The following is a 23,135-nucleotide window of genomic DNA, read 5'->3' as shown; positions in this document are numbered from 1 at the left end:
TCGGGCCGATGTGCTCTCAACCGGCCTCTGTGTCGTTGATGTTGGTGAGGACGCAGCAACTAGCCCCAGCCTGCTAGCTCTCTGAGTGCCGTGTCTCCCACTCGCCTAGCGTAGCGACGACTGCCGAGTTGCTCCCTGTTTCGTCTATTGCTGCTTATTGGACCCTATGATCACTCGGCTACACAGCTGATGCCTACTGGACTGTTCATTAACACGGTACTTAATTTTGTTATCTGTCGGCCCCAGCTGTCAAGTGTCAGTTGTGCAGAGGTGAGAACCGAGTCAGGCGCAGGACACAGAACTGAGTAAAACAACGTACTTTACTCTGAAAAATAAATCAGCCAAAATAAATCCACGCAGGGAATAACAACCCCTAACACAAAAGACTAACACAAAACCAGGAACAATCACACACAAAACATAATGAGAACCAGAAGGTTAAATAGGGAAATAATAATAACGTAACGGGAACCAGGTGTGTACAATCAAGACATAACAAATGGAAAAAGAAACGTGGATCGGTGGCAGCTAGAAAGCCGGTGACGACGACCGCCGAACGTCGCCCGAACAAGGAGAGGCACCAACTTCGGCAGAAGTCGTGACACCAGCCTCGAACTCAGGCCCTGTGTGTAGCTAACTGACACACTCTGTCCATTCATCGCCATATACCCATTGTTGTCATCTTAGCTGTTTACCCGTTGTTGTCTTAGCCCTCCCAATCAACACCTGTGATTGCTTTAGGCCTCCCTCTAATGTCAATATGCCTTGTAAACGGTTGTTTAGGGTAGCTCTCATTGTTTTGTTTTACTGCGGAGCCCCTAGTCCCGCTCTACATGCCTCGGTTAGCTCCCTCGCACCACTCCCCACATATGTGAAGACCGCACCTAGCTTAACTGGCGCTTCCAGAGATGCAGCCTCTCTCATCGTCACCCAATGCCTAGGTTTACCTCCACTGTACTCACACCCTACCATGCCCTTGTCTGTGCATTATGCCCTGAATCTATCCTACCATGCCCAGAAGTCTGCTCCTTTTACTCTCTGTTCCGAACGCACTAGACAACCAGTTCTTTTAGCCTTTAGCCATACCCTTATCCTACTTCCTCTGGTGATGTAGAGGTTAACCCAGGCCCCATGTGTCCCCAGGCGCTCTCATTTGTTGACTTCTGTAACCTGAAAAGCCTTGGGTTCATGCATGTTAACATCAGTGGCCTCCTCCCTAAATTTGCTTTATTCACTGCTTTAGCACACTCCGCCAACCCTGATGTCCTAGCCGTGTCTGAATCCTGGCTTAGGAATGCCACCAAGAATTCTGACATTTCCAGCCCCAATTACAACATTGTCCTTCAAGATAGAACTGCTAAAGGGGGTTGAGTTGCAATCTACTGTAGAGATAGCCTGCAGAGTTCTGTCCTACTATCCAGGTCTATACCCAAACAGTTCGAGTTGCTACTTTTAAAAATCCCCCTTTCCAGAAATAAGTCTCTCACTGTTGCCACTTGTTATAGACCCCCCTCAGCCCCCAGCTGTTCCCTGGACACCATATGTGAATTAATTTCCCTCCAATTATCTTCAGAATTTGTACTGTTAGGTGACCTAAACTGGGATATGCTTAACACTCCGGCCGTCCTAAAATCAAAGCTAGATGCCCTCAATCTCACACAAATTATCAAGGAACCTACCAGGTACAACCCTAAATCTGTAAACACGGGCACTCTCAAAGATATCATTCTGACCAACCTGCCCTCTAAATCCACCTCTGCTGTCTTCAACCAGGATCTCAGCGATCATTGCCTCATTGCCTGCGTCCGTAATGGGTCTGCGGTCAAACGACCACCCCTCATCACTGTCAAATGCTCCTTAAAACACTTCTACGAGCAGGCCTTTCTAATCGACCTGGCCCGGGTATCCTGGAAGGATATTAACCTCATTCCGTCAGTAGAGGATGTCTGGTTATTCTTTAAAAGTGCTTTCCTCACCATCTTAAATATGCATACCTCATTCAAAAAATGTAGAACTAAGAACAGATATAGCCCTTGGTTCACTTCAGACTTGACTGCCCTCGACCAGCATAAAAAAATCATGTGGCGTACTGAATTAGCATCAAATAGCCCCCGCGATATGCAACTATTCAGGGAAGTTAGGGACCAATTTACACAGGCAATTAGGAAAGCAAAGGCTAGCTTTTTCAAACAGAAATTTGCATCCTGTAGCACAAACTCCAAAGAGTTCTGGGACACTGTAAAGTCCATGGAGAATAAGAGCACCTTCTCCCCGCTGCACTAAGGCTAGGAAACATTGTCACCACCGATAAATCTACGATAATTGAGAATTTCAATAAGCATATTTCTACGGCTGACCATGCTTCCACCTGGTTACCCCTACCCCGGTCAACAGATCTACACCCCCCACAGCTACTTGCCCAAGCCTCCCCCATTTCTCCTTCACCCAAATCCAGATAGTTGATGTTCTGAAAGAGTTGCAAAATCTGGACCCCTACAAATCAGCTGGGCTAGACAATCTGGACCCTCTCTTCCTAAAATTATCCGTTGCAATTGTTGCAACCCCTATTACTAGCCTGTTCAACCTCTTTCATATCTTCTGAGATCCCTAAAGGGGGAGACACCCTAGACCCAAACTGATACAGACCTATATCCGCCCTGCCTTTCTAAAGTATTCGAACGCCAAGTTAATAAACAGATGACCGACCATTTCGAATTCCACCGTACCTTCTCCGCTATTTAATCCGGTTTCCGAGCGGGTCATGGGTGCACCTCAGCCACGCTCAAGGTCCAAAACGATATCATAACCGCCATCGATAACAGACAATACTGTGCAGCAGTCTTTATCGACCTGGTCAAGGCTTTCAACTCTGTCAATCACCACATTCTTATCGGCCGACTCAACAGCCTTGGTTTCTCAAATGACTGCCTTACCTGGTTCAAACTACTTCTCAGATAGAGTTCAGTGTGTCAAATCAGAGGGCCTGTTGTCTGGACCTCTGGTAGTCTCTATGGGGGTGCCACAGGGTTCAATTCTCGGGCCGACTCTTTTCTCTGTATACATCAATGATGTCGTTCTAGCTGCTGGTGATTACCTGATCCACCTCTACGCAGACGTATACTTCTGGCCCTTCTTTGGACACTCTGTTAACAAACCTCCAAACAAGCTTCCATGCCATAAAACACTCCTTCCGTGGCCTCCAACTGCTCTTATATGCAAGTAAAACTAAATGCATGCTCTTCACCTGATTGCTGCCCACACCCGCCCGCCCGTCTAGCATCACTAATCTGGAAAGTTCTGACCTAGAACATGTGGACAACTACAAATACCTAGGTGTCTGTTTATACTGTAAAATCTCCTTCCAGACTCACATTCAGCATCTCCAATCCAAATACCATCTAGAATCGGCTTCCTATTTCACAACAAAGCATCCTTCACTCATGCTGCTAAACATACCCTCGTAAAACTGACTATCCTACCGATCCTTGACTTTGGCGATGTCATTTACAAAATAGCCTCCAACACTCTACTCAGCAAATTGGATGTAGTCTATCAAATCAAATCAAATTTTATTTATATAGCCCTTCGTACATCAGCTGATATCTCAAAGTACTGTACAGAAACCCAGCCTAAAACCCCAAACAGCAAGCAATGCAGGTGTAGAAGCACGGCCATCCGTTTTGTCACCAAAGCCCCATATACTACCCACCACTGTGACCTGTATGCTCTCATTGGCTGGCCCTCACTTTATGTTCGTTGCCAAACCCACTGGCTCCAGGTCATCTATAAGTCTTTGCTAGGTAAAGCCCCGCCTTATCTCAGCTCACTGGTCACTATAGCAGCACTCACCTGTAGCACGCGCTCCAGCAGGTACAGTGAATTGCGAAAGTATTCGGCCACCTTGAACTTTGCGACCTTTTGCCATATTTCAGGCTTCAAACATAAAGATATAAAACTGTATTTTTTTGTGAAGAATCAACAACAAGTGGGACACAATCATGAAGTGGAACGACATTTATTGGATATTTCAAACTTTTTTAACAAATCAAAAACGGAAAAATTGGGCGTGCAAGTTGTAAATGAGAACTTGTTCTCAACTGTCCTACCTGGTTAAATAAAGGTGAAATGAAAAATTACAGGACCATTTGCTCTGTGGTTGTATTCTGTATGCATGGCTGTGCCTGTGCCAAACTACTGCTCTGTTTCACTTTCATTATGGTTTTAAACAAGTTTGCAGACGTAACACATAATACATGTATACATGGGAAGCATGCTACCCTATAATGTACAGAATGTCAATTAATTCAGTGTAACTGAGCCACACAACAGACACAATATTGATGCTTATCTGCAGTACTAGGGCCATAGCCAGCCCATAGCTGCAATAGTTAATCAGTGCCATCATCAGAGGGCCATTATAACTATTTTGCCTCCTACACAATATAGCAATGGAGACTGAGTGGCACTGGTGTCATAAGGTTTTGAGTACCATTATTATCAGTAATAATGAGTCAGAAGGATCTGAACTTACGGATAAAGAAAGTATACGGAACAAAAATATAAATGCAACAATGTTCCATGAGTTTAAATAAAATACATTTTTCATACACACAAAAACTTTATTTCTCTCAAATTTGTTTACATCCCTGTTCGTGAGCATTTGTCCCTTGACAAGATTATCAATCCGCCTGACAGGTGTGGCATATCAAGAAGATGATTAAACAGTATGATCATTACACTGGTGCACCTTGTGCTGTGGACAATAAAAGGCCACTCCAAAATGTGTAACACAACGCCACAAGTTTTGAAGCAGCGCGCAACTGGCATTCTGACTGCAGGAATGTCCACCAGAGCTGTTGCCAGAAAATTGAATGTTAATTTCTCTACCATAAACCGCCTCCAACATTGTTTTAAATAATTTATGATTGTCTGAGACCAGCCACCCAGACAGCTGACGAAACTGTGGGTTTGCACAATCAGAGCATTTCTGCATAAACCGTCTCAGGGAAGCTCATCTGCCTGCTTGTCATCCTCACCAGGGTCTTGACCTGACTGCAGTTCAGCATTGTAACCAACTTCAGTGGGCAAATGCTCACCTTCGATGGCCACTTGCATGCTAGAGAAGTGTGTTCTTCACGGATGAATCCTAGTTTCAAATGTACCGGGCAGATGGCAGACAGATTTACTGCCGTTGTGTGGGTAGCGCTTTGCTGATGTCAACTTTGTGAACAGAGTGCCCCATGGTAGCAGTGAAGTTATGGTATGGGCAGGCATAAGCTATGGACAACGAACACAATTGCATTTTATCGATGGTAATTTGAATACACAGAGATACTGTGACGAGATCCTGAGGCCCATTTCCGCTTCATGTTTCAGCATGATAATGCACAGCCCCATGTTGCAAGGATCTGTACACATTTCCTGGAAGCTGAAAATATCCCAGTTCTTCCATGGCCTGCATACTCATCAGACATGTCACCACCACCCATTGAGCGTGTTTGAGATGCTCTGGATCGAAGTGTATGACAGCCTGTTCAAGTTCCCACCGTGCTTTTACACCTGCATTGTTTGCTGTTTGGGGTTTTAGGCTGGGTTTCTGTACAGCACTTTGAGATATCAGCTGATGTACGAAGGGCTATATAAATAAATTTGATTTGATTTGATTTGATATCCAGCAACTTCACACAGCCATTGAAGAGGAGTGGGACAACATTCCACAGGCCACAATCAACAGTCTGGTCAACTCTATGTGACGGAGATGTGTCACACTGCATGAGGCAAATGGTGGTAACTCCTGATACTGACTGGTTTTCTGATCAACACTCCTATCTTTAAAAAAAAAAAGTAGGTATTTTTTTTCCCAATCATGTGAAATCCATAGATTCGGGCCTAATGAATTTATTTCAATTGACTGATTTCCTTATATGAGCTGTAATTCAGTAAAATCTTTTAAATTGTTGCATTTACATTTTTGTTCATTGTATGAAGAAGAAGAAGAAGAACTGAACGTCTAACTTCACCACAAAAGGTTGCGATATTGATACACCACCATATAGCATATGTAGAGCACCAAGTTTTTTTTAGGCTACTGTACAGAACATTAATAAATACACAACAGAATTAGGATTGGACTGGCCTATTTATAAACCATTATCATCATGTGATTATTTTCAGTCATGGACATCACAGTCCTGGCAGAGTCAGGAATATTACCTACTTGAATGCCAAGCCAATATTTTACAAAAAAGCAATTATTTCAAACTGATCCAATAAAGTAAAATGTTATTTGTCACATTGCGCCGAATACAACTGATGTAGACTTTACAGTGAAATACTTGCTTATGAGCCCTTTCCAACGATGCAGATTTGAGCAATAATAATAAAAATAAAAATAGCAACACAAGAGTAATAAAATACACAACACTGAAGCTATATACAGGGAATACCACTACCAGATCAGTGTGCAGGGGTACGAGGTATTTGATGTAGATATGTACATAAAGGCAGGGTAAAGTGACTAGACATCAGAATAGATAATAATAACAGTAAGAAAAAATAACAGAGTTGCAGAAGCATATGATGAGTGTGAAAGTGTGTGTATGTTGTGTCGGTATGCGTGTGTGTGCATATAGTGTATGTGAATGTGTGTGGGTTTTGTATGAGAGTCAGTGTGGTGTGTGTGAGTGAGTGTGTACAGTATATACAGTTGAAGTCGGAAGTCTACATACACTTAGGTTGGAGTCATTAAAACTTGTTTTTCAACCACCCCACACATTTCTTGTTAACAAACTATCATTTTGGCAAGTCGGTTAGGACATCTACTTTGTGCATGACACAAGTAATTTTTCCAACAATTGTTTACAGACAGATTATTCCACTTATAATTCACTATATCACAATTCCAGTGGGACCACGCAGCCGTCATACCGCTCAGGAAGGAGACGTCTTCTGTCTCCTAGAGATTAATGTACTTTGGTGTGAAAAGTGCAACTCAATCCCAGAACAACAGCAAAGGACCTTGTGAAGATGCTGAAGGAAACAGCTATAAAAGTATATATATCCACAGACACACATAACTGCACCACATATCACACTTTCACAAAATGCTTGAAGACATGGCTAAAGGTCAATCATATTTGTGAACATGGTCCCTAGCTGTGTGTTGCCGCTTTCCATGTTGTCTGTAGCTTGTGAGGTATGGAAACACTTTGTTGCTTTTATGAATTTTGTCTTGCTGCTTTTTGTTCTATGTTGCTCTGTCTGTATGCTATGTCTTGCTTGTCCTATGTTTCTATGTTGCTGTGTCTATGGTGCTATTGTCTATATTGTAATTGTTGTTAATAACCTACCCAGGGACTGCGGTTGAAAATTAGCCGGCTGGCTAAAACCGGCACTTTTACTGAAACGTTGATTAATGTGCACTGTCCCTGTAAAAATAAAATAAACTAAACTAAACTAAAACGAGTCCTATATTGGCACAAGATGAAATGCCGCTCACCAAGGAAGAAACCACTGCTCCAAAACCTCCATAAAAAAGCCAGAATACGGTTTGCAACTGCACATGGGGACAAAGATTGTACTTTTTAGAGAAATGTCCTCTGGTCTGATGAAACAAAAATAGAACTGTTTGGCCATAATGACCATCTTTATGTTTGGAGGAAAAAGGGGAGGCTTGCAAGCTGAAGAACACCATCCCAACCGTGAAGCACGGGGGTGGCAGCATCATGTTGTGGGAGTGCTTTGCTGCATGAGGGACTGGTGCACTTCACAAAATAGATGGCATCATGAGGAAGGAAAATTATGTGGATATATTGAAGCAACATCTTAAGACATCAGTCAGGAAGTGAAAGCCTGGTCGCAAATGGGTCTTCCAAATGGACAATGACCCCAAGCATACTTCCAAAGTTGTGGGAAAATGGCTTAAGGACAACAAAGTCAAGGTATTGGAGTGGCCTCAATCCTATAGAAAATGTGTGGGCAGAACTGAAAAAGCGTGTACGAGCAAGGAGGCCTACAAACCTGACTCAGTTATACCAGCTGTCAGAAGGAATGGGACAAAATGCACCTACGCTTGTGAAAGGCTAACCGAAACGTTTGACCCAAGTTAAACAATTTAAAGGCAATGCTACCAAATGCTAATATAGTGTATGTAAACCTCTGACCCACTGGGAATGTGATGAAAGAAATAAAAGCTTAAATAAATCACTCTCTACTATTATTCTGACATTTCACATTCTTAAAATTAAGTGGTGATCCTAACTGTCCTAAGACAGGGAATTTTTATTAGGATTAAATTACAGTAATTGTGAAAAACTGAGTTAAAAGTATTTGGCTAAGGTGTATAAACTTCCGACTTCAACTGTATAGTCTTGTGAGTGTGCATAGTAAGTGCAAGATAAGGTCAATGCAGATAGTACAAACATAGAGTAGAGTACTGCAAATAGATAGATGAGAATGAGAAAAATCCATCTGATTAAAGGATGGATCACCCAAATTACAAAAGGACGGATTGGTTTCCTTACACCCTGTAGGCAGTCTGTGGACAAGGTACGATAGTGATCCAAGCTTTGATTCCACGCTCCATGTCCAAATCATCAATGAAGTAACTTAATTGAGCTTGGCAACCAATGTCAGTCACTTTAAGATGATTTGGACCTGAAAACAAAAAATGTACTTGCATTGGTTTTGGACTGCATTTGAAAACAGTGGCCAGGTAAACATAAACAAAGCATGGATTGCTGTCATACATTGTCCATAGAGTGCTTAGGCCTACATGGTAAGGAAACCAATATGTAATATCCCTTTAATTCTCTACAAAATGTTAGCAATGCATATCTGTCTTCCTCAGGTGTTGAATTGTACCTAGCATAAAGTTGGAACATTTGTGGCCTACTTTTGCAACAGTGGAGTAGGCTAACTATAGATGTTTGACAAAAGATGGGCGTTGTCCATCCAGTCAAATTTCTGGATCTGTGGTTGACACTCCTAGAAAGGAAAGATTGTTTGTTGCATAGAGTTAGATAGAGGGCTCTAGTACCAAAAACGAATTTTAGCACGGGGAAAGCTTTTAAGGACTTTCACTATTTTGAAGTAGGGTGGGACTTCCCATGGGTTAAGGAAGGATCACATAATTCCATCCAGATCACCAGGCGGGATCAGCCAATGAATTACACTCGTGAGCAAGCATTCCATAACTGCAGATGGAAGTAAAACATTCCATAACTGCAGGTGGCGGTAAATTACCAAACTTGGCGTTATACCTGTTCAAATACACTCCAGGGGACAGTATGTACCCTTTCAGTTGGTTTGCCAACTCAAATAAGAAAATTGGCTACTTCAAAATGGAGATGGCCTCAATTGCGCTGCCAGAGATACTGTATATAATGACGAGATGGTCAACGCCCTAACAATGGGAGTCATTATCCCAAGGGCCGAAAAGCAGGCACTCTGAATATAGCTGTGTATTACCGCTTCGCCTCTACATCTCTGGCACTGCCAGTGCTCTCACAGACATGCCTATCTAAGTCTATGGTTTGTCGGTTTCTCTAACAAACTTGGCAGTTTTTAGACCTGCCCGCAATGACAGCGTGTAAACCCCACCCATTCAGTTTTGATTACCCCCCCTCATTCTCTGTCTTGATTTGCTTTCGCTCTGTCAGTGACTTTTCCTCCCAAGTGTAGCCAGCAACAAGGTAGTGAGTGTACATCACACCCGGGCTGACGCGTGATTACCAAGGGAAAAAAATTAAAAGGGGCGATAAACGCACGAAACATTCAAGGCAATGCCCCTTTTGTTGTCAGCGAGCGTTTTCTAAGTGTTTGATTAGTTTGAATCTACCTACATTTTTGGAGGATGATACCACAATGAAGAACGTTAGCCAAATTTGGCGTTTTAGCTAGTTAAGTGTCATATATGGCTAGCTAGCCCGCCTAGCTATATATTTTAGCCAGCTATCTAACGTTAGCCATACTTGTTAGCTAGGTGGTCACGGCTAGCAAATACAACACAAGCTAGCTACAGTACAGTAGCTTGCTATCCTAGCTAGATAAAGCGAGTACTTTTTTTTGCTTTTAATCTTCGTCGTGTTTTGCCGTTTGACAGCTAGTTAGAAATTTAGTTAACAAGCAGATGGACAGTTTCACAGAGGCTCTGTCACTACTCGCACGTTTTATGGTCTTGGTTCTGGGGCGGCTAGGCGTAGCATGAGACTGTACAGATGTGGCAGCCAAGTTTGTCCCCGGGTCTTGGGTTGGTAAGCACACGGTAATTTAAATGCGTTGGAAGAGTCGTTGCTAGAGAACTACGACATTTAGTTAGAAATATATTGGTCATGTTTGGACTGAAACGCTAACTATCCTGTTGACTGTGAAGAGCTAGCTAGCGATTGTCGAGTTTAACTGGGCCATATTAGCTAGTTGTATCTGCCTTGACTAGAGACTTACAAGCTGTCACATATTTGGTGTAACTGCCCAATGCTAGCTCGCGCAAAGGCGTCCTCAAGAGGCCAAACTTCGTAGCTAGCTGGTTACATTTGTTGCATCCACACCACTCATTTTTACCCTTGGACTGTACATTCGGATTTACAAAGGGAATTGGGACAATTATTTGTTATTAAGTGTGAGGTGTGGGCGCCGCATTCAAGTCTGGCGTTTAAATACTGCGGTGATGACTTTAGAATCCATGATGGGTTGTTGCCTGAGCGAGGAGGCGAAGGAGTCCAAACGAATCAACGCCGAGATCGATAAGCAGCTCCGTCGAGACAAGCGAGACGCGAGGAGGGAACTTAAACTTCTTTTGTTGGGTACAGTAACATTAAACCATTCTTCCTCCATACACACACGTTCCCATAATTTAATTAATTGGATGGATGCTTGAAGTCTTCAATTATTGTGATTGGTATGTGATGGCTTTCAATTTCGGAGTCAATTATGCATCATTGCTGAAGTGATACCATTCATCATAATGATATGAGTGTTGTATTTGATCTACAAGGATTTATAGTATGCAAAACAAGTTGCCCCCAATTACATAACAGCCATGCTGCTGCTGTTGCTGCTGTAAACCACATCGTTTCCCTACATTATCCGATATGTAAAGCGATTTGACTTTATGATTTGGATGGCATTGTGAGAACAACTCTGCATTGTTTGTAAAGGACTCCTGCATACCACGGGAAAGTCTACACCTGTTGTATTTTGAAACATGTGACAAATAAATATTTTGAGGATTCTACGTGAAGCCTCCAGGGCTGACATATCTGAGCTGTATTACAGTGCATAGGACAAACATGAGCCCCACAGTGGACATGTCATAAAACCTAGCAGTCAAGCACAGAAATAGTTCCAATCGTTTTTTTCACCATTCATTTTTCCCATAGGAGATTTTAGAACCAGTTCAAACAAGGTCTGTTTCATGTAGGCTTTCCCTGGTGTGACGTTTTGATAACTGAAAATTTCTCTTTGACAATGTGACTTATCAGTATCAAGTACATTTCCCCTCAGCAAAGTATTTATCAGCAAAGTGGTTTCAATTTCGAGGGTGTTGGGAGCACTGTAAGTTATTTAAGATAACTTCCAAGAGTTACAGTTTCAAAAGATGGGCAGGGACTCCACTGTGCTCACTTTAGGGGGACGCTTGTTCCACCATTGGTGTGCCAGGACAGAGAAAGGCTTTGACTGGGCTGTGCGGGAGCTGCCCTCCTGTAAGGGTGGTTAGGGCCAAGAGACCAGAAGTGGTGGAATCGGTCTTGAAGATGATGCAAGCTTCAACTGGAAGCCACTTTGGATGGTTGAAGACCAGGCGGGCTGCGCCATTCTGAATAAGTTGCTGAGTTTTGATGGCACACGCGGGGAGTCAAGCCAACAGTTGCACGAGTCTAGACCAGGATTTCTTCAACTCGGTCCTGGGGCTCCCACTGGGTGCACATTTTAGTTTTGTTCTAGCACCACACAGCTGATTCAAATAATCAACTCATCAAGCTTTGATTATTTGAATCAGCTGTGTGGTTCTAGGCAAAAAACAAAAAGTGCACCCAGTTTGGCCAGGATTAGGACCTGTTGTGTGAGGAAAGGTCGTACTCTTTGGGTATTTTTAGAGCATGAACGAGTCTGTGCTTTAATGTTTGCAGAGAACTGCAGGGTGTTGTCCAGGATTATGCCAAGGTTCTTTGCACTCTGGGATGGGGACACTGTGGAGTTGTCAGTTGTGATGGAGAGTTCTTGAAGCGGGCAGGCCTTTCCCGGGAGGAGGACAGCTCCGAGGTTTAGCTTGAGGTGGTGGGCCAACATCCAAGCTGAGATCTGCCAGACACGCAGAGATGCGTGTCGCTGCCTGGGTGTCAGAAAGGGGGTAAGGAAAAGAGATGTCATCCGCATAGTAATGATAGAATAGACTATGTGAGGAAATGACAGTGCAGAGTGACTGTGTAGAGAGAGAGAAGAGGGTCTAGAACCGAGCCCTGGGGGACACCAGTAGTGAAAGCACGTGGTGCAGACACAGATCCTGTCTACCTGCCAGGTAGGATGCAATCCAGGAATGTGCAGAGCCTGAGACACCCAACCCTGAGAGGGTGGAGGATCTGATGCTTCACGGTTTTGAAGGCAGTAGATAGATCTAGGACCGGTGGGGGGAGTAGGCCAATAGGCCGTACATATATTTATACATTTGTAGTTACATTTTTTTACCCCTTTTTTTTTCTCCCCAATTCCGTGGTATTCAATTGGTAGTTAGTCTTGTGCCATCTCTGCAACTCCCCTACACACGGGAGAGGCGAAGGTCGAGAGCTGTGCGTCCTCCGAAACACGACCCAGCCAAGCCGCACTGCTTCTTGACACAATACCCGCTTAACCCAGAAGCCAGCCGCACCAATGTGTCGGAGGAAACATGCGCGTCACAGGAGTCGCTAGAGCGCGATGGGACAAGGAAATCTTAGCCTGCCAAACCCTCTCCTAACCCGGATGACGCTGGGCCAATTGTGCGCCGCCTCATGGGTCTTCCAGTCACGGCCAGCTGTAACACAGCCTGTGATCGAACCCAGGTCTGTAGTGATGCCTCAAGCACTGCGATGCAGTGCCTTAGACCACTGCGCCACTCGGGAGGACCCCGCAAATTGATTTTAACCATTGGTCCTCCCCAAAAATGGGGCCCTCTGTTGAATTTCAAAATCCCGATGTGGCCCTCGAGCCAAAAATTTTGCCCACCCCTGATCTAGGAGTATGAGGGGAGAAAGTCCGCTTTGGCAGAGTGGAGAGCCTCTGACACAGAGGAGAGTGGTCTGTTGAGTGAGCTGCCTTGACACCTGTCTGGTTAGGGTCAAGAAGATTGTTCTGAGGGAGATAACGAGAGTTAGACCGCACGCTCAAGTGTTTTAGAAAGAGAAGAAAGGGATACCAGTCAATGGGTGGGTTTCCCTGTGGGTCCAGCTTTTTATTTGACTTTCATGGGCTTATCAACACCAATGATAACAATTACATTTTAGAAAAACAATGGCAACACTAGCTATTCTCTTATGGAATTTGAAAGCCCTTAATATCGCTAGCAAATGTTCCAGCTGTCTTGATATTCTAGCAAGAAACCATATTGAAATAGCAATGCTCAAAGAAACACACCTGCACCAAAAGGACACACATTAGAATAGAGAACCATTTGTACAAACTGGCTGATTTTTTGATCAGCCCCAAACAAAATTAATGATGTAATCATAATGATACATAAACTCAATCACCATCATTGGTAAAGACCAAGAAGTTAAATGTATCCATAATGGAAAGAGAACGGCCTTTATTAACGTGTATGCTCAAAATGTATATAATCATATATTGTTTTGATTCTCTGAACAGCGTGTTAGAATTAACTGAATTCCAACTGTTTATTGGAACAGACGGGAATGCCATTCTGGACATATCTGGTATAAATCTAATAAGACCACTACAATTCACAGGCAACCAAGTCTCTCCAACATACACTATTTGATTACAACCTTATTGATGCCTGGTGAGCTTATAACCCTAAAGCAAAAGATTACTCTTTCTATTAAACAGGCACAAAACATTCTCCCAAGTCGATTTCATACTATTATCTATTCTATTTTCTTAAATCAAGAAAATTCAACATTTAAGCCTTTCTGATCATCATGCTTGTTACTGCCAGATACACATTTCAGAATCTTGTAAAAGAGCCACAAGGTGGACCTTTGATATTTCCTTACTACAAAATCTGACTTTCTATGAAAATTTGAAATTGAATGAATTCATAATGATTTATGGTCTTGTCCCATCGCTGCAACTTCTGTATGGACTCGGGAGAGGGGAAGGTTGAGAGCCATGTGTCCTCAAACACTGCACTGCTTCTTGACACACTGCTCGCTTAACCCTGGAAGCCACCCGCACCAATGTGTCGGAGGAAACACCATACTGTTGGCAACCGTGTCAGCGTGCATGCGCCCGGCCTCCCACAGGAGTCGCTAGAGCGTGACCAAACCCGTCCCTAACCAGTACGATGTTGGTCCAGTCTCCCGGTCGCGGGATCGAACCGGGGTCTGTAGTGATGCCTCAAGCACTACGATGCAGTGCCTTAGACTGCAGGAGGCCAAGATTGAGTAATTGAAAAAAAATATATATATAAGAACTCCTCTTCTCTCAACTGAGGAAGCCTGCTTGCTGGGAGCCCTCATTTCTCTCCATGAACTCAAAAGGGTATTGGATAACATGAATAAAGGCACCTGGTTGTGACTGTATTCCTCCTGAGGTCTATTTAACACTTTGGAATCAATTAGTTCCACTGTTACTGTTACTTGAGAATATTAACACAGCCGTTCACAAAGGTTCATTTGGAAGGGATTTAAATACAGCACTAATTCCGCTTTTATTAAAAAGGTTACGGATGCCACACAGTGCTCTCACAAACTCCCTCTATCTTTGATAAACACAGTTTAATATCTATTTTCAAATGTTCTGTCTTCCCGTCTCGAAACTTACTTACCCAAATTGACACATCTGGACCAAAGCGGGTTTATTAAATGATTATCCTCAGAACCTCCGTCTATTACATATCTTACATGCTTCATCAGAAACTAAAGCTCATTGGGCAGTTCTCTCAACGCAGAAAAAGCTTTTGATAGACTAGAAGGGTCATATCTTTAGTTGGTTTTTGAACATATGGGACTTAGCTCCAATTTCATGATTAAAGTACTATATGACAATCCCTCAGCCATAGTAATAACAGGCAATACCTGCTCTGTTCCGTTCAGAATAACTAGAAGTAGCAGGTAAGGTGATTCTCTCACCTCTCTAATTTGTCTATGGATCCCCTGGCCCGGGCGATTTGATAATTGATGGAAATTACTCATCTCTCAATTCTATGGATCACATAATCTCATTATATGCCGACGATATCTGACTTTCTCTTGACAATATATCTCAATCCCTCCCAAAAGCTCAGATAATCATAGACAAATGCAGCTCTATTTCAAGTTCTAAAATCTAACAATCTGCCCTACTGCCACTCGACCCTGATGGAGGACTCCATCCCAATCGTTTCCCATTTGAAATATTTGGGAATAGATATTTCCTTCCTTAGATAAAACCATGGCCTGAAACTTTAACAGAACACTCAATTAAATTCGACCGGACTAGATGGACTAATATCCCAGGTTTTTAACCGGCAGATGATCTATTATCAAGATTAATATATTGCCACAGCTGAAATCTTGTAGTTAAATGCTTCCCTTGTCTCCCCCTTCTGGCTATTGGGATCAAATCCATAGCGCGGCTTCAAAATGTATATGGCCAGCAATGTTTTCGGCACTGAGCAAATTTCAGGTCTGAGCGCAAACTTGAACATAGTGAAAATTTGGTGCAACTTCCAGCGCGTGTTTGCTATGAACAGTTAGGTTGTACCTGCAATACAGTTTTAAGTGGTCATGTAGACTACTGTGGCTATTTTATCATAATGTAAGCCTACCAGAGTGGCCTACCATCAAAACCAATGGAGCTAATGTATCCCATAACATTTTAATATAGAAATAGCTGTTATATCATTTAGCCTACAGTAGCAGTCAATTTGTGGTGTTCAATGTAGGCCTACATTCCATAAGACTTTTGGAAAAAAACATGCATGGGTTGACGTGAACCTGTTTATCCACTTGTGCTCCAGACAAGGTGGTAAAAATGTTGGTTTTTGATGCAAGAAACCACTTAACAAAATAAAATGCATTATTATTCCCATACCATGATTACAGAGAATTAGACAAACTATGCCACCCTCTGCCTATTGGGTACTTAGCTTATTCAAGCCTCTCTCAAAATACAACACTGCCCCTTTAAGACAAAAAATAGCTCTTTACCTGACATGCTTTTCAAAGATGTCTAGAAATGTATAAGTTTTGTGCTCTTGTAGGAAGCAATCACTCTCCCATTGCTGACTACAAATTATCTATAACTGTGCAAATAATTCACTAACTAGCAAAGAATATGAACAAAATGTGCACACGTGGCTACATGCAGCTCTCGCTTTGATCTTAAAACAAGTGCATCGACTCACGACCGCTCATGCTGTAAACACAGTACAGTTCAATGTAAATGGCAGATCCATATTATGGTGATGCTCTATTTGCATGTAAGCCTACTGATTGTTTATGCCACACTGGTCTGTGTAGAGTACGGGCTGACTACAACAAAATCTATTGCATAGTTTGTCTTGTATCGCTATATTGCATTGAAAGTGGCTGATATTGCATTGATTCAATCAACTGCCACAGTGAAGGGAAACCTTGATCGTGTTAACATGGGAAACTCTAGAACACTGGTCATCAACCCTTTCTGAGTCAAGATTACAAGATTACTTTCTGAGTCAAAATGCAAGTCAAGATCTACCGCTCAGATTCTTTTATAACAGGACTTAAAAAACGCAAGGCTAAAACAGTACTGTAGCAATGAGCAATAGGCCCAATACATTATCACCGCATATTTTTTAAATTTTATTTCACCTTTATTTAACCAGGAAGGCTAGTTGAGAACAGGTTCTCTTTTACAACTGCGACCTGGCCAAGATAAAGCATAGCAGTGTGAACAGACAACAACACAGAGTTACACATGGAGTAAACAATAAACAAGTCAATAACACAGTAGGGAAAAAAAAGTCTATATACATTGTGTGCAAAAGGCATGAGGAGGTAGGCGAATACTTACAATTTAGCAGATTAACACTGGAGTGATAAATGATCAGATGGTCATGTGCAGGTAGAGATACTGGTGTGCAAAAGAGCAGTAAAGTAAATAAATAAAAACAGTATGGGGATGAGGTAGGTAAATTGGGTGGGCTATTTACCGATGAACCATGTACAGCTGCAGCGATCGGTTAGCTGCTCAGATAGCAGATGTTTAAAGTTGGTGAGGGAGATAAAAGTCTCCAACTTAAGCGATTTTTGCAATTCGTTCCAGTCACAGGCAGCAGAGAACTGGAAGGAAAGGCGGCCAAATGAGGTGTTGGCTTTAGGGATGATCAGTGAGATACACTTGCTGGAGCGCGTGCTATGGGTGGGTGTTGCCATCGTGACCAGTGAACTGAGATAAGGCGGAGCTTTATATTTATATTGGCGCGAACCACTGCTTTTAATCAGGGCAAGGTGTCTGGTAACATGTCCGAATATAAACAATGCAGCTATTCCCTCCGCAAGGCTATTAAACAAGCTAAGCGTCAGTTCAGAGACAAAGTGGAATCTCAATTCAATGGCTCAGACACAAGAGGCATGTGGCAGGGTCTACAGTCAATCACGGACTACAAGAAGAAACCCAGCCCAGTCACGGACCAGGATGTCTTGCTCCCAGGCAGACTAAATAACTTTTTTGCCCGCTTTGAGGACAATACAGTGCCACTGACACGGCCTACAACGAAAACATGCGGTCTCTCCTTCACTGCAGCCGAGGTGAGTAAGACATTTAAACGTGTTAACCCTCGCAAGGCTGCAGGCCCAGACGGCATCCCCAGCCGCGCCCTCAGAGCATGCGCAGACCAGCTGGCCGGTGTGTTTACGGACATATTCAATCAATCCCTATACCAGTCTGCTGTTCCCACATGCTTCAAGAGGGCCACCATTGTTCCTGTTCCCAAGAAAGCTAAGGTAACTGAGCTAAACGACTACCGCCCGTAGCACTCACTTCCGTCATCATGAAGTGCTTTGAGAGACTAGTCAAGGACCATATCACCTCCACCCTACCTGACACCCTAGACCCACTCCAATTTGCTTACCGCCCAAATAGGTCCACAGACGATGCAATCTCAACCACACTGCACACTGCCCTAACCCACCTGGACAAGAGGAATACCTATGTGAGAATGCTGTTCATCGACTACAGCTCGGCATTCAACACCATAGTACCCTCCAAGCTCGTCATCAAGCTCGAGACCCTGGGTCTCGACCCCGCCCTGTGCAACTGGGTACTGGACTTCCTGACGGCCGCCCCCTGGTGGTGAGGGTAGGCAACATCTCCTCCCCGCTGATCCTCAACACGGGGGCCCCACAAGGGTGCGTTCTGAGCCCTCTCCTGTACTCCCTGTTCACCCACGACTGCGTGGCCACGCACGCCTCCAACTCAACCATCAAGTTTGCGGACGACACAACAGTGGTAGGCTTGATTACCAACAACGACGAGGCGGCCTACAGGGAGGAGGTGAGGGCCCTCTGAGTGTGGTGTCAGGAAAATAACCTCACACTCAACGTCAACAAAACTAAGGAGATGATTGTGGACTTCAGGAAACAGCAGAGGGAACACCCCCCCCCTATCCACATCGATGGAACAGTAGTGGAGAGGGTAGCAAGTTTTAAGTTCCTCGGCATACGCATCACAGACAAACTGAATTGGTCCACTCACACTGACAGCGTCGTGAAGAAGGCGCAGCAGCGCCTCTTCAACCTCAGGAGGCTGAAGAAATTCGGCTTGTCACCAAAAGCACTCACAAACTTCTACAGATGCACAATCGAGAGCATCCTGGCGGGCTGTATCACTGCCTGGTACGGCAACTGCTCCGCCCTCAACCGTAAGGCTCTCCATAGGGTAGTGAGGTCTGCGCAACGCATCACCGGGGGCAAACTACCTGCCCTCCAGGACACCTACACCACCCGATGTTACAGGAAGGCCATAAAGATCATCAAGGACATCAACCACCCGAACCACTGCCTGTTCACCCCGCTATCATCCAGAAGGCGAGGTCAGTACAGGTGCATCAAAGCTGGGACCGAGAGACTGAAAAACAGCTTCTATCTCAAGGCCATCAGACTGTTAAACAGCCACCACTAACATTGAGTGGCTGCTGCCAACACACTGTCATTGACACTGACCCAACTCCAGCCACTTTAATAATGGGAATTGATGGGAAATGATGTAAATATATCACTAGCCACTTTAAACAATGCTACCTTATATAATGTTACTTACCCTACATTATTCATCTCATATGCATACGTATATACTGTACTCTATATCATCGACTGCATCCTTATGTAATACATGTATCACTAGCCACTTTAACTATGCCACTTTGTTTACTTTGTCTACATACTCATCTCATATGTATATACTGTACTCGATACCATCTACTGTATGCTGCCCTGTACCATCACTCATTCATAAATCCTTATGTACATATTCCTTATCCCCTTACACTGTGTATAAGACAGTAGTTTTGGAATTGTTAGTTAGATTACTTGTTGGTTATCACTGCATTGTCGGAACTAGAAGCACAAGCATTTCGCTACACTCGCATTAACATCTGCTAACCATGTGTATGTGACAAATAAAATTTGATTTGATTTGATATTTGATTTGAATTGCCCTGCTAATGCATTGTTGTTCGGGCCATTTTAATTAAACAAAAACATATATACATTACCGTTCAGAAGTTTGGGGTTACTTAGAAATGTCCTTGTTTTTGAAAGAAAAGCAATTTTTTTTTGTCCATTTTAAAAGAACATCAAATTGATCAGAAATATAGTGTAGACGTTAATGTTGTAAATTACTATTGTAATTGGAAACGGTTGACTCTGCCGTCTACACTGTATTTCTAATCAATTTAATGTTATTTTAATGGACAAAAAAATATATATTTCAAAAACAAGGACATTTCTAAGTAACCCCAAACTTCTGAACGGTAATGTATATATTTCAAAATTTGAGGTAGGATATATGATCACACCGGTAAAATATCTGTTGTATTACTTGTGAAGCACAGCTGAGTGAACATACATTTAAATAATATTTAATTGGGCTGATGGTGCCTGCATCTGATGGTCCGCCTCTCAAAATCTCCCTGACCAAAAAGGGTCACAGTCTTCCAGATTGACACAAGTTGAGTTGCTCTGCATTATTTCTGCCTCATGCACACATTTATGTTGCTCTTATGAACAGAGAAAGTGAAATATTCCTCTATTTAAAAAAAAGACCTAGCCAACCCTATAAAAACTATTTCCTACTCATTCATTACTGTTGCAGTGCTTGTTGTAGCACTGAGTGGAAATAGGAAAAGGGTGCATTTTATATGTTTTGAATACAAAGTGTTGACAGTGCTGAGTAAGAACTTAAACATGAATTCACTCATAAAAACAGCATATCTTTTTTATATATTTGTTGTCTCGAGTCATGGTTTTAAACATTTTGGAATCTCACAGTATCAACTTTGCGGTAGCTTTCTTTTATGCCTGCTACGATACTGCAGACACTGTCATCTGAGCCATCCGATTGACTAGCGGTAGGCTTATAGTGCAATTGATTTGCTCTCTGTGCCTGCCCATGAAGGTAGTTTGTACCTTCAGACACATGAAATAGTTAAACATGGCAACAGTTCGCCTACCCGGCACAGGGCAGCTGGATCGGATGCACCTACCGCCAACATCCCGAGACAAAATCCAAAAAATAGGTACAAGGCTTTATCGTTGGGTTTTTTACAGAACATCAACCGGTTGTTGACCACTGCGCTAGATAGTTGAGTGATGTTAAATTTCGTGCTTCATTTTTGATCGGCAGTCCAGGGGGAGCTGCGCAGCAGACTCTGGGACACTGCGCGCACAGTTCAGAGTGAACATTGATTGCAAGGTAAGTGAGCCTGGAAAAAAATGTATGAACTTGGAAAGGGGTAGGACGATTATCCATACCAAACTTCAAATTGTATTTACAGAATGGCCTTACTGAAGAGCTCAGTGACTTTTAATGTGGCACCGTCATAGGATGCCACCTTCCCAACAAAGTCAGTTTGTCAAATTTCTGCCCCAGTGAACTGTAATTTGTTATTGTGAAATGGAAACATTTAGGAGCAACAATGACTCCGCCGCAAAGTGGTAGGCTACACAAGGTCACCAAATGGGACCACCGACTGCTGAAGCGCGTAAAAGTTGTCTTTTCTCGGTTGCAACACTCACTACCGAATTCCAAACTGCCTCTGGAAGCAAGGTCAGCCCAAGAACTGTTCGCCGGGAGCTTCAAAATGGATTTCCATGGCCGAGCAGCCGCACACAAGCCTAAGATCACCATGCGCAATGTCAAGCGTTGGCTGGAGTGGTGTAAAGCTTGCCGCCATTGGACTCTGGAGCAGTGGAAACGTGTTCTCTGGAGTGATGAATCGCTTCACCTTCTGGCAGTCCCACGGACGAATCTGGGTTTGTGGATGCCAGAAGAACTCTACCTGTCCGAATGCATTGTGCCAACTGTAAAGTTTGGAGGAGGAATAATGGATTTGAATATAGGCTACATTTTAATTTGAAATTAAAATGTGCAATTAGGAACTGTTAGGTCTAGTTCTTTTTGACCATGTTTTAGGTCTACCTAAAGGATTCTGAAAAATAACATCAGTATGTTCACTTTTTCTGTATCAGAGTAGCAAACTCCCCAGGACACGGACCGCAACCAAAACATGCGGACTCTCCTTCACTGCAGCCGACGTGAGTAAAACATTTAAACGTGTTAACCCTCTCATGGCTGCAGGCCCAGACGGCATCCCCAGCTGCGCCCTCGGAGCATGCGCAGACCAGCTGGCTGGTGTGTTTACGGACATAATCAAACCTTATCCCAGTCTGCTGTTCCCACATGCTTCAAGAGGGCCACCTCTTGAAGCTAAGGTAACTGAGCTAAACGACTACCGCCCCGTAGCACTCACTTCCGTCATCATGAAGTGCTTTGAGAGACTAGTCAAGGACCATATCACCTCCACCCTACCTGACACCCTAGACCCACTCCAATTTGCTTACCGCCCAAATAGGTCCACAGACGATGCAATCTCAACCACACTGCACACTTCCCTAACCCATCTGGACAAGAGGAATACCTATGTGAAAATGCTGTTAATCGACTACAGCTCAGAATTTAACACCAAAGTACCCTCCAAACTCGTCATCAAGCTCGAGACCCTGGGTCTCGACCCCGCCCTGTCAACTGGGTACTGGACTTCCTGACGGGCCGACCCCAGGTGGTGAGGGTAGGTAACAACATCTCCACCCCGCTGATACTCAACACTGGGGCCCCCACAAGGGTGCGTTCTGAGCCCTCTCCTGTACTCCCTGTTCACCCACGACTGCGTGGCCATGCACGCCTCCAACTCAATCATCAAGTTTGCGGACGGCACTACAGTGTTAGGCTTGATTACCAGCAACGACGAGACGGCCTACAGGGAGGAGGTGAGGGCCCTCTGAGTGTGGTGTCAGGAAAATAACCTCACACTCAACGTCAACAAAACTAAGGAGATGATTGTGGACTTCAGGAAACAGCAGACGGAGCACCCCCCCCTATCCACATCGATGGGACAGTAGTGGAGAGGGTAGTAAGTTTTTTTTAAAGTTCCTCGGCGTACACATCACAGACAAACTGAATTGGTCCACCCACACAGACAGCATCGTGAAGAAGGCGCAGCAGCGCCTCTTCAACCTCAGGAGGCGGAAGAAATTTGGTTCGTCACCAAAAGCACTCACAAACTTCTACAGATGCACAATCGACAGCATCCTGTCGGGCTGTATCACCGCTTGGTACGGCAACTGCTCCGCCCACAACCGTAAGGCTCTCCAGAGGGTAGTGAGGTCTGCACAACACATCACTGGGGGCAAACTACCTGCCCTCCAGGGCACCTACACCACCCGATGTCACAGGAAGGCCAT

General features: G+C 43.7%; 1 protein-coding gene across 2 annotated transcripts in view; it reads left to right on the top strand.

Annotated features, from left to right (window-relative positions):
- Positions 1 to 9,654: 9,654 nt before the first annotated feature.
- The window catches only part of LOC118390019 (guanine nucleotide-binding protein subunit alpha-11), a 90,138-nt gene continuing 76,657 nt past the window's right edge, over positions 9,655 to 23,135 (top strand). Inside the window, exon 1 of one of the 2 annotated variants that reach the window (XM_052457152.1) lies at positions 9,655 to 10,802. In XM_052457152.1, the coding sequence (XP_052313112.1) occupies positions 10,667 to 10,802 (136 nt within the window). In that variant the 5' untranslated portion in view covers positions 9,655 to 10,666. The remainder of the gene's footprint in view (positions 10,803 to 23,135) is intronic. The other variant, XM_035780138.2, reaches the window with a different exon arrangement.

Source organism: Oncorhynchus keta, chromosome 1, assembly GCF_023373465.1.
Source record: "Oncorhynchus keta strain PuntledgeMale-10-30-2019 chromosome 1, Oket_V2, whole genome shotgun sequence".
In the NCBI taxonomy this organism is placed as follows: domain Eukaryota; kingdom Metazoa; phylum Chordata; class Actinopteri; order Salmoniformes; family Salmonidae; genus Oncorhynchus; species Oncorhynchus keta.
Note: the sequence above shows the minus strand (reverse complement) of the source record. Positions and strands in the feature narration are given on the sequence as shown.